Source organism: Homalodisca vitripennis, chromosome 1, assembly GCF_021130785.1.
Source record: "Homalodisca vitripennis isolate AUS2020 chromosome 1, UT_GWSS_2.1, whole genome shotgun sequence".
NCBI classification, from domain to species: Eukaryota; Metazoa; Arthropoda; class Insecta; order Hemiptera; family Cicadellidae; genus Homalodisca; species Homalodisca vitripennis.
In genome coordinates, this window is record NC_060207.1 from 20,826,245 (window position 1) to 20,841,743 (window position 15,499).

Here is a 15,499-nt window from a genome sequence, read left to right on the forward strand (position 1 = left end):
CTTTTTAAAAGTTATCTTAAAGTCAACGATACTGGCATCTACCTTTAGTTTAGCTCCATAAAATTAATGATAAACTTTAAAAACTTTTATAACTTTACTTTTAGTCATAAAATAATTTTAGAGTTTAAAGATGCTTAAATAATTCATACACGTCCAAATTCTTTTTTATATGTGGTTCAGAAGAAAAATCTAAATTTTTTCTATTTCAATGTTTAAATATTAAAAAAAAACACTTTTTAAAAGACTAAGAAGCATTTAGATACATATTAATCTTATCTTTAAAATGAGACATATCTTCCATAATATAATATAAGACCATAAATATATTTGAAGTGTTTTGAGGGTTGTTTCCATGAGATTAAAAAATAACCTAACCAAAAACCAGTTGTATCATCTTGTCGTATAAAAATAAAAATATTTCTTTTCTTACTGAAAATCTTTTATAATTGTGAGTTGTCTTATCTTCTCCAGATTTTATTTGTTATTTTGTATATTCACCTTGTAAGAATACAGTGAATTTGTTGGATGGTCTTGTACTTTATTACTGATTACTAATGATTTTGTGCAAAGGTACTGGAGAACCTGGTGCACTGCGCGGACCTCAGCAATCCCACAAAGCCACTTTGGCAGTACAAGAAATGGGTAGCTTTACTCATGGAGGAGTTCTTCCAGCAAGGAGACAAGGAGAGAGAAGCTAATATGGATATCAGCCCCATGTGTGATCGACACAATGCCACTATTGAGAAATCTCAGGTACGGAATTATTCAACTTTGCCAATCATTGAAATTAACATGCTCTAATATCAACTGATTACCCAGCAGGGATCACTTCTGGCTGGTTTATACCTACCAGTTGAACCCACCACTGGGCACAGCAAAAACCGATGTGCCACTTCAATCTGGGCAACCTTATGGATGTCCAGTAGCGGCACATCACTAACCGCAAATGTTGAGATTCTGGGGTTCATGGGCAATTCGATAGGTTTAGTCTACTGTGGAAGATGACTGTTGGAGTTGGTGGGGTTTGTTCCCTTACCTCAGAGGTTCTTGTTAACCTCAACAAGAGTGTGCCACCCCCCTCCCTACTTTGACTGGAGAGGCTGGTTCAGAGCTGGCCTCCCCTTCTTCCGGGACGACTTTGAGATGTAGTGCCCTAATTCTTCCTCATGGATCTCGATAGGAGGCGGCACCTACTCCCTAACCTTACCCATCCTGAATATCCTGTCACTCCGGAAGCAGCGCAAAGGTTCTAACAGGACTAAGTGCAATTTATAAGCTTCTTGTCCTAAGAAAAAAAAAATCTGATTTGTACCAAAATATTCTGCTTACATGTGTGTTTAGCTCCCCATAACTTGAATCAAGATAAGATAAATTTTAATTCCTTTTGAAATCTTTAGGTAAATCTAAATACCGATACTAATACATGATGGTCTTTATATGTGGAGAAAGAATCGCTAATCCCAAATGCTTTGTAATATTATCTTAACCACAAAACACAACACAGCACTACATATTTCATCCATAGTGTTCTCAATCCACATTCAATTTGTATAGGCAACAAATCAGTTTCAAACTTTATCAGAAAAGTACTATTTTACAGTTTTTTATTTTATGTTTACATTTACAAGACAAAATAAAGGATATTGCAAACTTTCTTTGGACCAATCTCAAGGTTGAACAAACTTCAACTGATTATTTATTTAAATGAATTCTTTAAAAGCCAAGTGGTACATTTACACATTATGGTACTATATTACCTTGAAGTTTTATTTATTGAGAACTGAGCAGAAATGCATGTGAAAATGTTAGTGCGTCACGAGTAACTGCTTTGTTTTGTCGTATTTAAATAATATGCAAAGTTTACAAAATCATTATCTTTACTTATATTTCTTTAATTTCTTGTTTCACTGAAATAAAAGTTGTATTCCTACAAAGCTAATGTTTATAAAAGATTGATAAAAATGGGTATCTTTTCATGAGTAACAGGTTACTCGTGCTGCACTGTGGTAGTAAGCTATTGTTTGGTTGCTGAATAAGTAAACGGTTACTCATTCATTTCAACCTTTTCCCATAAGGAGTAGTATGACACAACCAGTACGGAGACATAGCAGTTCTCTCTGGTTGTACAAGGTGTATTCAAAATGTAACGGGAATTTTTAAGTTTCACGTGTTTTAGAGAGTCAGATTGTGAAGATTTTTTGTATTATATTAGTACTCATACTCCTTAAGTATAATAAAATTTTCAGTTGTATTCATTGTTTACTTTTTCGGAGGCAGCTGCTAAGGTTACATTTGTTTTATAAACTCAGCAATTTTTTTACTGTTGAAAAAAGGATCAAAGAATTTGTGTTGTTTTGAGTGAGAAATGAATCTGATATGAGCAAAACAAGGTTTTATGAGTGATGTAAATGGTTCAAAAATGGCCGTGAAGACATTGAAAATGACAAATACTCTGGACGCTCCAGCAAATCTACAACTGATAAAAACGTGAAAAAGTAGAAGAAATGGTTATGAACGATGACTTTATTACAATCAGAGAAATTGCTGATGATGTTGGCATATCAATTAGCTCATGCCAAGAAATGTTTTCAAATGTTTTGGGTATGAAACGTGTTGCATCAAAATTTGTTCCCAAATGAAATCCAGCAAGTTCTTAAGTAGGTAGTTCATAAATGAAGTCAAGAAAGTTGCTGAATTACTAAAATGTGCCAGAACATGTGACAAAAATGGGTTTATGGATATACGGGTTACTTTTTCAACATACTTTGTATTTAGATAAACCAAAAAAGGAAGTGCATATTTACAAATTCAACCAAACTTTAGATGTGCATGGGAAATCTGTTGCTTGTTTCCTGGTAACCAATTCTACTACTGAAACCATATCAGTACCTGAAATTATTGCCTGTTCCTTGTGTCATATTGGCAACAAGTAAGTTTCTACTTAAATAACCAGGCACTCTTTATGCTTATGAAATTTCAATGACACACTGAATATAAGGCCATAGTTTTTAAAAAAAGACTATTACATTTACATTGATTTAATATAAGTAAATTAAAATAATGAATAGTGCTTAGAGATTGAACAAATATCAAAACCATACGCACATTCTGAGTAACTTTTCTGGTCCATATTTAAATTTTTTTCAACTTTTTGCCATGTATTATACTTCTTGCAGTCTCACACAAGATGTATTCTGTTGTGATTAATAATCATAATGTTACAACATGACTAACTCAAGCTTGTGTTGTCCATGTATGTAGGTTGGATTTATCGACTACATCGTTCACCCTCTCTGGGAGACATGGGCAGACCTGGTGCACCCAGATGCCCAGGATATTCTGGACATGCTGGAAGAAAACAGAGACTGGTACCAAAGTAAGTTCATTTTTCACTCATCTGTAAATCACTCACTGAGTGTTGTTGACGCCCTGGCAGAAATAAAAGAGCATAATAACCAGTCAGAATGTTAATCTTGTTGTAAACATGTACAATACAAATACTCCTCATTGTGAATTAATTCAGTGTCCAAATATTTAAAAGAATGTATGTATTTCACAGTAATTTTAAAAGGAGCACATTAAATCTGTGAAGCCAAGATTTGTTTTAATTCTCTTATAGAATAATTGTCAGAAAAGTCATCTCAAAGTGTAAAATAATCCATTAACATACAATGGGCTATAAGTTGAACGTAGAATTAATGACTGACTTTGGCTAGTATATTGTGCGTTAAACTTTTCTCACATTTCTTGAGCTTTTCTTGAGATTCCCTCGGAGTTTGATTTTTAAAGTAAAACACAAATCTCAATTTATTAGCAGTGGACACATAAAAAATCCTTGAGGTCAACAAAAAATACATAAATTGTCAGTAGTACCATCCAACTTATATTCAAAACCTTCTTAGTCTCACCTTGTTTATTTATATAAAGACTTCTGTGAGTAGCCTCACTGACTCTTAATTATATGCTCACTGTATAAGAATGTAGTAGTTTTTTTATTTGTATTTGTCAGTTATTTCTTACTTACTCTACTTACTCTTACTCCTGTGGCCACTCGAAACCCAGATGATTTTTGACCTCGCCAACAATGTCTCTCCAACTTCCTCTATCTTGAGCCACTTCCAGTGTAGCGCCAATCGTTCTTAAATCCTTCTCCACCTGATCTCTCCATCGCATCCTAGGTCTGCCCAATGGCCTCACTCCCTCTGGTTCCCCTCGCCACACCTTCTTTATCATTTTATCTTCTCCCCTACGGGCAACATGGCCCATCCATCTCATTCTTTTACTCCTGATCAGTGCATAACATAACATTGGGATCTTGGTATATTTCTCTTAATTCTCTGTTCTTCCTGATCCGCCATGTAGGAATCTGTCAGTTATTTCTAATAACTTAATTTTCTCTCTAATGTCTGTTTTGGTTTAATATGATGATTCTGATACACAGCTGTATTTCTTAAATCTGGTAACATTAAATGTTGTCTCTCTGAAAAAGGACCAGATTACACTTTTCAAAATATCAATATAATATTTTTTTTATTAATGCTGAATATTGTTAACGATCCTGTCATCTATCACAATGGTGTACCCAGGATTTGAGTTTTGAAGGATTAAAGTCCATCCACTCATATGTCTATGCAACAGGACACATTGATATTGGGTAATACAAAAAAAATCATTACAAAATCTGCATTAAAAAAGGCACTGTATACACTGATGGGAGGTATTGTGAAATAATACGCCTTCGTGATGACAGGTATGATTCCACCCAGTCCACCACCATCTGAGTCGCAGGAGGCTGAGGCCAGCCAAGAAGGTGGTGAGGGGGATGCGGGGGGAGGGCAGATACGTTTCCAAGTGACATTAGAGGAAGGGGAAGGTGAGGAGACGGAGTCAGCAGGAGGGATGTGACGGAAACTGGTGGGACTCTGTAAGAAACTCACCGAGAAGATGACGCTGTGGTGGTCGAGCGGCGCGGACTTGCACAGTTGAAGTTCATCAGGGTACATGTACACGCGAGGAGCAGCCTAAGATAGCTTACTGTAGTGCTCAGCTGCCAAGTCATGTTCTTTGTTGCCAGCTTCGTTACCATCTTATTGTTTGTAGATTTACGTTTTCAACGGCAATATAACTTTGCAAAGAAACTGCAACTGGAAATTTTTGCGTATTTGGTTTTGCAGAAAGTAATTTCTTAGTCGCTTGTGAATTATATAGATTTTTTATTACTGTAAAGATTTATTACATTCTGTTAACTATATCAAAGTGGAATTAAAATGACTTGAAAACTAATCTGATAATTTTTGTAATTTCATTAAAATAATTAATTGCCATAATTTGGTGTTATACATATTTTTTAATTTATGTTCTGAAGGAGTAATCGGAATTGATGGTTTCTTACTTAGTTTTCTTACACCAATAAATGATGAGTCTACGTTAATTACATCTTCAGAATGCTAATTGCATTACATAAACACATTTTAAGTGTTGGCAGTATAATTATTATCTTTGTGTGGATTGAGTTTACTCTAAAACATAACTTGATATTATTTCATTTACGTTTTGAATAACATCATAAATATTTATAAACTAATCACATTTAAAAACTTTATGACTTAAAAGAGCTTCAGATTTTTTTAAAATTGTAAAATAATAGCAATTGTGAATATTATGTGGTATTAAACAAGAAACTATAAGTACTCATTTCAGGATACTTCATAAATTTGTTATCTACCAAAATGTTTTATGGACACAGATTTTCTTAGAAGCGTTGCAGAAGAGTTTGCAGTTTCTGTCCCTTAATAGAATATAGTTTTTGATTGGGACACTTGATATGCTTCTGTAAACCTGGTACGTATTAATGAGTTATAACTAACTCAATAGTATTCGTTCTCTCAGATCGTTGGGTTTGTAAGAGTTGTTTTATCTTTTAAAAACTAATCAGGCCAAACAGAAAAACAAAACTGTGAGTGTGACTTACAATAAAATTTTGAGTAAAATTAAACATAACATATAAAATATTTAAAAGTAAAATATATTGCTTTGTTTGGTAAATTTGAAAATATTTCCCTGAAATCTAACTTTTTAAAAACTTATTTAATGTTTTGAGTAGTGGAATGTGAACATTGTTCTTACCACTTGGTTTTAGTATCCCTTCCTTTCTCAAATTATAATATTTTGACCATTTATACATTTTCCTCTATGGATACATAACAATACCTGAGTTGATTTTGATGGACTTCAAAATGAAATTGGTTTTGAGAGTGGAACAAATCAAACACTTGAAACAGGGTTTCAAAAATTAATTTTACAAAATAATATATATTTTTTATTATATTATACTAAAACAAATTTCCCGTTATTCCATCAAAAAATGTAATAGATTTATTCTCTGAAGGGATAAGGGTTAAGGGATATGGAGAATCTAAAGATATGTTATGTAATAAAATTAATCATCACACGTACTTCAGTTATTGAAAAGTCTTGATGAGGAAAAACCAATTACACCAATCAAAAAACCTGATTACTAAGAATCTTATCTAAGTAACTATTTTAAAGTATTAAAATATTTTCAGTATTGGTATGAATAATTACACTATAAATATGATAGAATAATTGTAAAAGGTGATTTTAGATTTTGTTGGTCTTTTTTTATCAAGTCAAATTTAAGGTGTACACAATAATGAATACTAATAGGGTTTCAATGCACTCCTCTCTTTAACTAAAGAACAAAACTGCTTTGAGATATAGAATAATTGAGAATATGGTTTACCAGCATCATAAATTGTTTATAATGAAAACCTCAAATGGTAACTCAATAGATCATTCAAGACTTTAATTTTGGGTTGTTTCTATTTTGGGAGAGGTGGCCGGTGGGATCATTTGAAATCCATCAAAACTTCAGGGTTTAATACCACTCACTCTTAAGATGAGGTAGAGAGAAAAAAATTTACAAAACACACTGTTTTGCTTACAAAAATATTTTTTTTCTTTGCGGACATCTATTTAGTGTGATCAAGATACAATGTGATACAAATATTCGTTAAAAGTTTTCACATTTGAAGTATTAAGCAGTGGTATTTATATAGTAATGTAATAATTTTGGAATCAAACATATATATTTAAACTAACATCAAGTTTCAAACTATTTTGGTACATTGATTAAGAAGCGTTTAATGTTTAAATCAAATAAGTTTTATAACAAATAGTTTAAATTTTTGTGAAAACTAACTGTTGTGAGGGTGTAGCATCTTCAGTAAGAGTAAGAAGATTAATTCGCTAGCTGATTTATAGTTATTTTTATCAGTGCCTAGATAGAAGAAAACCAAACACCTTTTTTAACACCAATATTTTTGTTGATATAATTAAGCGGCAATTTGATACTTGCGTTTAAAAAAAACTTGTTGTCGGAGTAGTCCATCCAGTTTTTAGAGTTAGATGCACTTATATTTTGTGATTTATTTAAAAAAATATTTTAAAAGCCACTACATTTCACACTTCATCAAACTGTGTGTACACTTATATACAGGAACTGGCACAACATACACTTTCGCCCAAGCTACCCAGTAAGACTACAGTAACCTATCTCGTGCTAATCGGTCGTTGGATAATCTTCTAAGATGTTATGTTTTTTCAGTTTGGAGGGTTGAATAATAATTAGTTAAAGTCAATTTTTAACATCTTCACAGACTGTACCTGCTACCAAACCAGTAGTAAGTTATATTTTTAATAACCATAAATTAAGCAATGTAAAATAAATTGACATTTATGTATTTATATCGATAATTTTAAAGGAAAGTACATGATTTACGTTGTATTATTTTACAAAACATGTACATATGTATGTATAAACAGTAGCTCATCTTGTCTGCAAGTTCACGTCAATGGTGCTGATTTAAATCCAAAGACGGTTTACGTTTTTGAGTTGAACTTCAAAATTTTATATCTGAAATAATTAATTTAGATTACATTCAAGTGGGGACAGAATTTATAAGTTTCAACGGAAGGCAGTAAACATGCCTGTATCGCTATCGGTCTTGACGAAATCTACAAGCTTGGTCAACAAAAACATGATCGTGTGCTTGAGTTATTATAGCTTGCTTTTATTTTTTAATATCGACAGAAGTCTTATTATGTAAGGCCTTCCATCGTTTTTATGATTTATTTTTCATTAAAAGTGGATAAGTCATTTGTAGCAATATATAAATACATTTAGCTTAAGAATGTAAAAACGGAGAAAAGAAAAATCTGACCTTTTCATGCTACAGTTAAAATAATAGTGTATGTCTGTGGTTGTTATACTGTATAGAATATAATGTGATTTAGTTGCACCTAAAAGTGTATGTAACACTTTGCAATGAAATGATAGCTGGTTCTGTCATAATAGTTTAAGTGCATACAAGTTTACATACAGTAAGTTTCCTAATTAAAACGTTTCGATAGGGTTAAGTTAAAGTTAGGTTTGTAAATTTATAAAAGTACTGTAGGGTTAAGAATGTTTCGAAACTATCTGTTTAGTGCTAATGTTTTATTTAAACACTTAAAATTTCTTGCATCAGAATTGTGTATTGAATTTGAGAAAAGATTGTGCAGAAGTATTCGTATGAAGCTTAATTGATTTTACATTAAGTTAATCATTGTGTGAGTTACTCTTAGATCTCGTGTTCTGATGTTGTGTGTAGAATTCATTTGGGTTGTCCAGCCGAGATGATACTTGAATTAGTAAGTATTTTCCTAAATGTATACTAGAGCTTTGTAGCATGAAAAAGTTCGGTTTTGAAGTTGGGACTGAAATATCTAGTTCGTTATTATTATTTGATGGATTTAGACAGGACGCTGGCCGTACTGATGTTTATTCATTATATAAATATATATAAAATGTTTTAAATAAAAATAAATATTTAATTTTCATAATGTTTTGTTTAGTTGTAGAATATATTCTATTTACAGTAAGTATTGTGAGAGGAAGATGAAGCATGTTCAATTAAACTGTGGTGTTTTGGAAATAAATTTTATATCTAGCTTGGAATGTATGCAGTTTTAACTCTTTGATATACTGAATTTCCAAATTTTCCATGACTCTCAAGAATAGTTTAAAATGGCTTAAATGCTTTTCTTAACAAAGACCTTGTATTCGAACAATTATTGTACCTCCTACTTCATCTATGATTGGTTTGTTTATTGCATATCATTGTAGGAGCTGTATCTTTTACAAATTTAAATAACTATATTAGTACTTGATTTGACTTTGTTTCTTAGTTTAAATTTATAATCTACTTGCTAAATTGGATTTTCAAAATCCAGTATTTGATCAAGTATTATTTTCAAAATCAATTTTGTATCACATATTGTGTCTGAAGCTTTAATTTGTTAGTATTCATTTCAAGCTAGAAAAAATACGTTTTCAAAATGAAATTACAAAAATAGTTTATTCCATGTGTACTGGTGGCATTGGAATCCGACTTGCTTTTTGCTTTTAGTTTTGTTGTAAATGTTTAGTAATTAATATAAGTACAAATTTCTGACTATTTTGTTAGTGTTATGTTTGCTACAAATGTATTGATTTGTTATCTAACATTTTTGTTGATAGTTATTTATTAGAAACTCAATGGCTTTGTCTACTACAGTGGATGTGTTATTAGTTATGTGCTTTTATAATCATATTTGTTGTTATTTTGTGATTGTGAGAGCACACATACAAATGAAGAGTCCATTTTTTATTTTAAAACAAATGCAGAGTTTGGAATTTCAATCTCTTTTCACTAAAAATCTAATATTACACTATACAGACTGGTTTTTTTCATTAACAACTCAAAAGTTCTTACAACAAAAACGTTAGTTTCAGTACCTAATCACTTATATGTGTGAACTAATCCAAAAGATAAATTTACCTCCAGTGTTTCCTGCTAACAGCACAATAAGATCATTTGAAGGAATCAGTAATGATGATAGTTACAAAATGTTTAATGGTGTGCAAATACCCTGAATTAACCTAATATTACTTTTTTAGTTCAATTTGTCATCACTTTCTTAATACGAGCAGTTCAATACGGTATTCTATTTTTTTGGAGTTTGAAGATTGCAGAGTGATGATTGGTATTTTCTAACCTCTAATATGACTGAACATGGAAGCAAGAATATCCAAATTAGCTGAAGTATTGTAAACTGAACCAAGTTAACAAAATTGTCTAATGAACACTAAAAATTATAACCATTTTCCCCAGCAATTTCTTCAGTTGAAGGAAAATATTATATTCTCAGAATGGTAAATCTGGAAAAAAGGAGAATGATACAATGCCAAGTTAAATTTAAATCATAATAGGAGACATACATGTTGTAACAAGTTTAATCCAGAAATTCAACATCATGTATCAACAATGCAGAAGAACCATGGTTCCATTTATTTATAATTATTTTCAGCCCTTGGTCACCCACCATTTACTCAGTTGACAACATTCAAATATTAAACTTGGTGTTTACCAGTTGTCTTATACATAGTTGTGAGAAATGCCTAATGTAAATCAGCAAAAGTTGGCAAAATTTTGATCAACGTAACAATTTTTTCAATACTTTTTTTAGTATATTTTGGAGACTCCATATGGGACCTCAAAGGTCAACTCATAACCACCCCCCTAGACCATATAACATACTTCTGCCAAGCATAAGGTGTCCCTTCATCTTAAATACATTTCATCTAGTTCTTCTAGTGGAAGTAAAACAGTCCAAGAAGGAATGTCCAGAAAAAGGATGACCTGACTGTAAAGAAAATAGAGAAAATTTAGATCTCCCAACTGGAAACTTTTCAACATAGAAAAGTTCCAAAGATGCATAAATTACTTTTGTAATAAAAATGTCCTGTATTTCATTGTTTACTTAGGAAATGAACATTCACTAGGCTCTTTTTAGATCATTCTCTCTCTGTTTCTTCTTTTTAAGAAATTGTCCTGAAATGAAATCAATAAAGATTTGTGATCCCCTTAATTTGCAAAAAAAATAAAAGTAAAATATCAATTTTATTAAGCTTAATAAATTATCAAATGGTTGAATCCATGGTTCTATGTGACCCATGGTTCTGGTTCTATACCCAGTTTGAAACAATATTTTTACTTTTTTGTTCTTAAAGGTCACACCATAAGTAATGGGAAGTCAGCTATTTTTGTCTTGAGATAGTTCATTTGTCAATGCAGAGATTACTACACTACCAAGAGACTACTTCGTTACAATATCGTTAGCCAATAATAGTTTGCTAACTGAGCTATAAGTGAAGGTTACGCAAGAGAAAAAGGAATTTGTATTAAGAGAGTACTTTAATGATATCCAGCAAGATACAAATTGAACACTAGCTTTATCCTATGGAGACTGAGTTACTAACAGAACTGTTTTAGTGAACATAATATGAAGATCATTTGAAGAACGAGCGAGTGAGATAGAAGATATCAACTCTAGATGTCTAAGATAAAGACAAAGATGATTACTATTGTCTCTATGATGGGTCGATTAAAAGAATCAACTTTGGAGCTAACTAAAATGAGGGAGGGTGGAAGAACATGCGTTGTAGTATACCCTTTGGTTGGGAAATGGGAAATCAAGAGTTTGTCCTAATAAGTTGTTAACATTCTGAAATAAGACCTGTCATCTTTGTTTCCCTTCAGATATATTTTTTTCACTCACATTCAAGAATAATTTGTGTTGAATCATTTAATAATCATATCTATAAAGCATATTTATACCTGTGCAGGCAAAGATTTTAAATGTGATAGAGAGAAAGAAATACCTATGACCATACTGCTAAACATTATAATACAGATAATGATAAAAGTCAGTAAGATATTTCAGACATTTGTTATATTACATTTTACTCAAAAAGTAATTTAAAAAAAGTAATTCCCATTAGATCATCACACAGCTTGATTCAGTTAATCATTATTTTCAATGTTGGGGGAAATATTTGTGACCGTCTTGTGTAAAATCAATAGTCCAATTTTGGATAATTGAGACCATGAACCACCAGCTGGTAAATTTCACTCCAGCAACTATTCCAGCAATGTTCCCTTCTCCCTGTAGCTTGTCTTCTTTATATGTAAAAAGTGTTCTCTCAGATATGTAGTATTGTGAAGCTACCAGTATTGGCAAGCTGACAAACAGAATGGTGAGGGCCACTTTTTCTGGTTCTTCCAAGTCTACTTAAAAAGAACTCATTCGGCCGTGAAGGATTAATGTCACACTGTTACATGTGTTATTGGTTTATATGCTCTCAGAGATTGAAATAGTAATAGACCCTTGGTTGTATGGTTTGAAATATAATTAAAGAGTGTGGAATTTGGTAATTTTACATTAAAAGATATTTAGCTCCTATTCTTTTATTATTATCATTTCATTATAAAAGAATTTTATTTCCATATTGTACACAAAACACCATATCTAAGACAGGGATTGAACATGGTAACTTATTTAATATTTACTAAAATTAATTCGAATATTGTAACAACAGCAGTATTTTTAAGTTCTTAGTCTAGAATATTAATTTATTTTTTACACATTTTTAATTTGAGGAAGTGTTTGAGTATTAGTGTGCTAACATCATACTATTCAAACTGTACACAACTACGTGAAATTACGAGTTTATATTAACTAGCGAATGTTATACAACTAGATTTAACACATTCATTGTTTAGTTCTTGTTCGTTTTAAGAATAACTTTAAATTTAAAAGATTACGAAACACTGGATTTTGTTCAGATATTGATAATAATATTATAGATAGACATATCACAGACAGTGTAGACTGAGAGGGGATCTCATCGGAATATTATTTCACACCTGACAGTTTAAAAAGAAACGTTTTAGATTCCAAACGTAACCCTTGAGCTTTAGGTGGAAAAACTTGGTGTTTAATTTGTTTAATAATAGTATGTAATACTACAAAACATCTCTTTTCCTCGTAATTAACATTGTAAGTCTTATTCTAATATTTGTGGAGACTTCCAATATGATATATCAATAAACTTCACTCCTGTGCCTATAACTGTCTTTGAGTTCTCGAATTTTTCTACATTAAAAAGTTTGATTACTTTTTACTACAATACACATTCGATGTTTCATTTAATAATAATGGTAATCTTTTATAATATCTAGTATATTTTATAACAATACTATCATATAACTATGTGGTAAAAAGATAACAGTTCGATAAATTGATAGATATTATTTGACTATTTTTCATTGTGAATACTTTTATATTTTTAAAAAATTGCTTCCAGAAATAAGGAAATTGTATCGTAATTAATGGAATATATCATATTTATTGTTCTATCAAAGTAATCACTTCACAATTATTAATCATGGCGACAGACACTAAATGTAACGCCAATTCAATTTTGAACAAATTAATGTGCTAGTTTTTTTCAAAATTAGTTCTTTATAATTTTGACCTACTAGTCTTGTTCATTTCATAATGGGCGATGTAACAGCGGGATATTGTTATTTTCAATTAAATATGAGTAACTGAATTGTTGTGAGTAATCAGGGTAAATAAATATAAAATATAGATGATAATAAACATTTATTATCAGAACAAAAATATTTTGTGGCTTTTATACACTTTTGTTACGAAAAATGTAGTCAGCCACAATTTAAAAATGTGTAACCCATAGAAAATTATTTGAAACTTGTACTTAAATTTTGAGAAAATCATCATGGAAAGAGAGAATTTTAATTCTATACACGTTTTGAGTATTTCGTTTATCTCTACTTTTGCGATTAGATCTGAATTTTGCTGAAGTCAACTGGCATGGTAGGATACTACTGTGCTCCTATGAACCTGTATGTATGATAAATACAGTGAGTAAGATTAGCTAATGTCTTACTCTAGAAATAATCAAAATGGCCTACTAAAGAGAAAATGTGTTTTTTTTAAACATAGTTTAAAATGTTGAAAGCGTGTTGTATTTTGAAGTTTAATTTTGCTGTTATGTATTGCTGCTTTTTAACATTGTAGGAGGTTTTAAAACAAAAGCTACAAAATGTGAAATTGGTGTGTAGGAACTAATATTGGTTATGTGTATATATGATACCAAACCTTATGTCAATAAACTGTGTGCATTGAGCCCCCTCCTGTTCTAACCCCTCCCGAAACAAATATATCATTTGAGAATCATGTAAAATACAAAATAAAACTATAAATTATGTGTGGTGCTTCTTTAGAATCTATCCTCCTGTTTATTCATCTCACTGAGGAAGTAAATTCCTGAACTTCAGCACTTGGACAAATTGGACTACACCACATATCCACCAATTTCGTGGGCCAATGGCATAAATTTTTAAGTGATAGTTTCTAACCCATGGATTGTTGGAATTGTTTTTGCCAGTCTTACCATTTCTCCAATTGAATTTGTGCTTATTCATACAGTACCATTCAGTGAAGAACTTCAGTGGTGCTCCAAAAATGTAATTAATAATAAAACTTATTTCATTAGTAGTTCCTTTCATCCATTCATGAAATCGATGGATATGTGATGTTGTTCTGTCTTAAAACTGAGGAAAAAATGCTCCTCCTGAAATTATATCAGTAATATCCTGGATTATGGTTCAATAATGCAGGAAAACTATGGTTGAGTACATTATCCATGAAAGTCCAAATACATAAACATTCTTTAATAATTGAGATTATGAAAATAATACTGTAAAATATTTTTAAAGATACAATACAAGATAATAATTTATAACAAGAAGTAGGCAGATCAAAGTGAACCCTTCCGAATCCCCCGACCCAGTTCTCTGTGCACTTGTCATTCTTGATTTGGGAGCGTTTATCATAATGAAAAACTTACTCCAATCAAGTTTTACCAAAAATATACACTCATTTAAATTTAAATAGGTTTTAGAATATAATGAAGTAAATACTAATAAAACCATCAGGTATAATAAGGGATTTTTCATTCTTCCCTTAACCTTTTGAAAAACGTTTAACTTTTAGTGAATTATGCATTAAGAATCATAAATGTGTTTTGTTTATCCCAGAGGTTAAATTTTATAAGCTTTCATGTAAACATTTGTTTAATTCAAATATGTTTACGTATGATATATTACAAACTGTATCCTTGTCTTTTTCTACTTGTTGCTGAGATACCATTTTATAGAGTACTAACTTAGGTATTAAAAGAGTTTGCTTTATTCATTGTTGTAATTAAATTTGATGAGTTATTTTTAAGTGATTTTTTGGTGGCTGTCAAAATAATCTCTTTTGCCATTTTCCATATTGGTGATGAGAGGGTATGGTAAGATCAAATGTTTAAAACATGAGATGTTAATTGGGCTTTTAAATTTTGAGTTAAATGGCGGCCCACCTATATTTGGAACTAACCATAAAATGCATTATTTCACACCCCCAGTAAATGTACAGTGAAAGCAAATACTATAATGGTTAAAATTAATGTACCATACAATGAGATATTCCCTACCAGATCTCTCTTATAATATGGGTTGAGTTAAGTCTGCTAATTCACCTTATC

The 15,499-nt window shown here is 31.1% G+C and overlaps 1 protein-coding gene across 10 annotated transcripts in view; it reads left to right on the plus strand.

Annotated features, from left to right (window-relative positions):
* LOC124357879 (cAMP-specific 3',5'-cyclic phosphodiesterase) overlaps positions 1–14,176 on the plus strand; it is an 809,095-nt gene extending 794,919 nt beyond the window's left edge. For all 10 annotated transcript variants that reach the window (XM_046809970.1, XM_046809977.1, XM_046810019.1 and 7 more), the window contains 3 exons: positions 571–753; positions 3,262–3,376; positions 4,751–14,176. In XM_046809970.1, the coding sequence (XP_046665926.1) occupies positions 571–753; positions 3,262–3,376; positions 4,751–4,905 (453 nt within the window). In that variant the 3' untranslated portion in view covers positions 4,906–14,176. The remainder of the gene's footprint in view (positions 1–570; positions 754–3,261; positions 3,377–4,750) is intronic.
* The last annotated feature ends 1,323 nt before the right edge of the window (positions 14,177–15,499 follow it).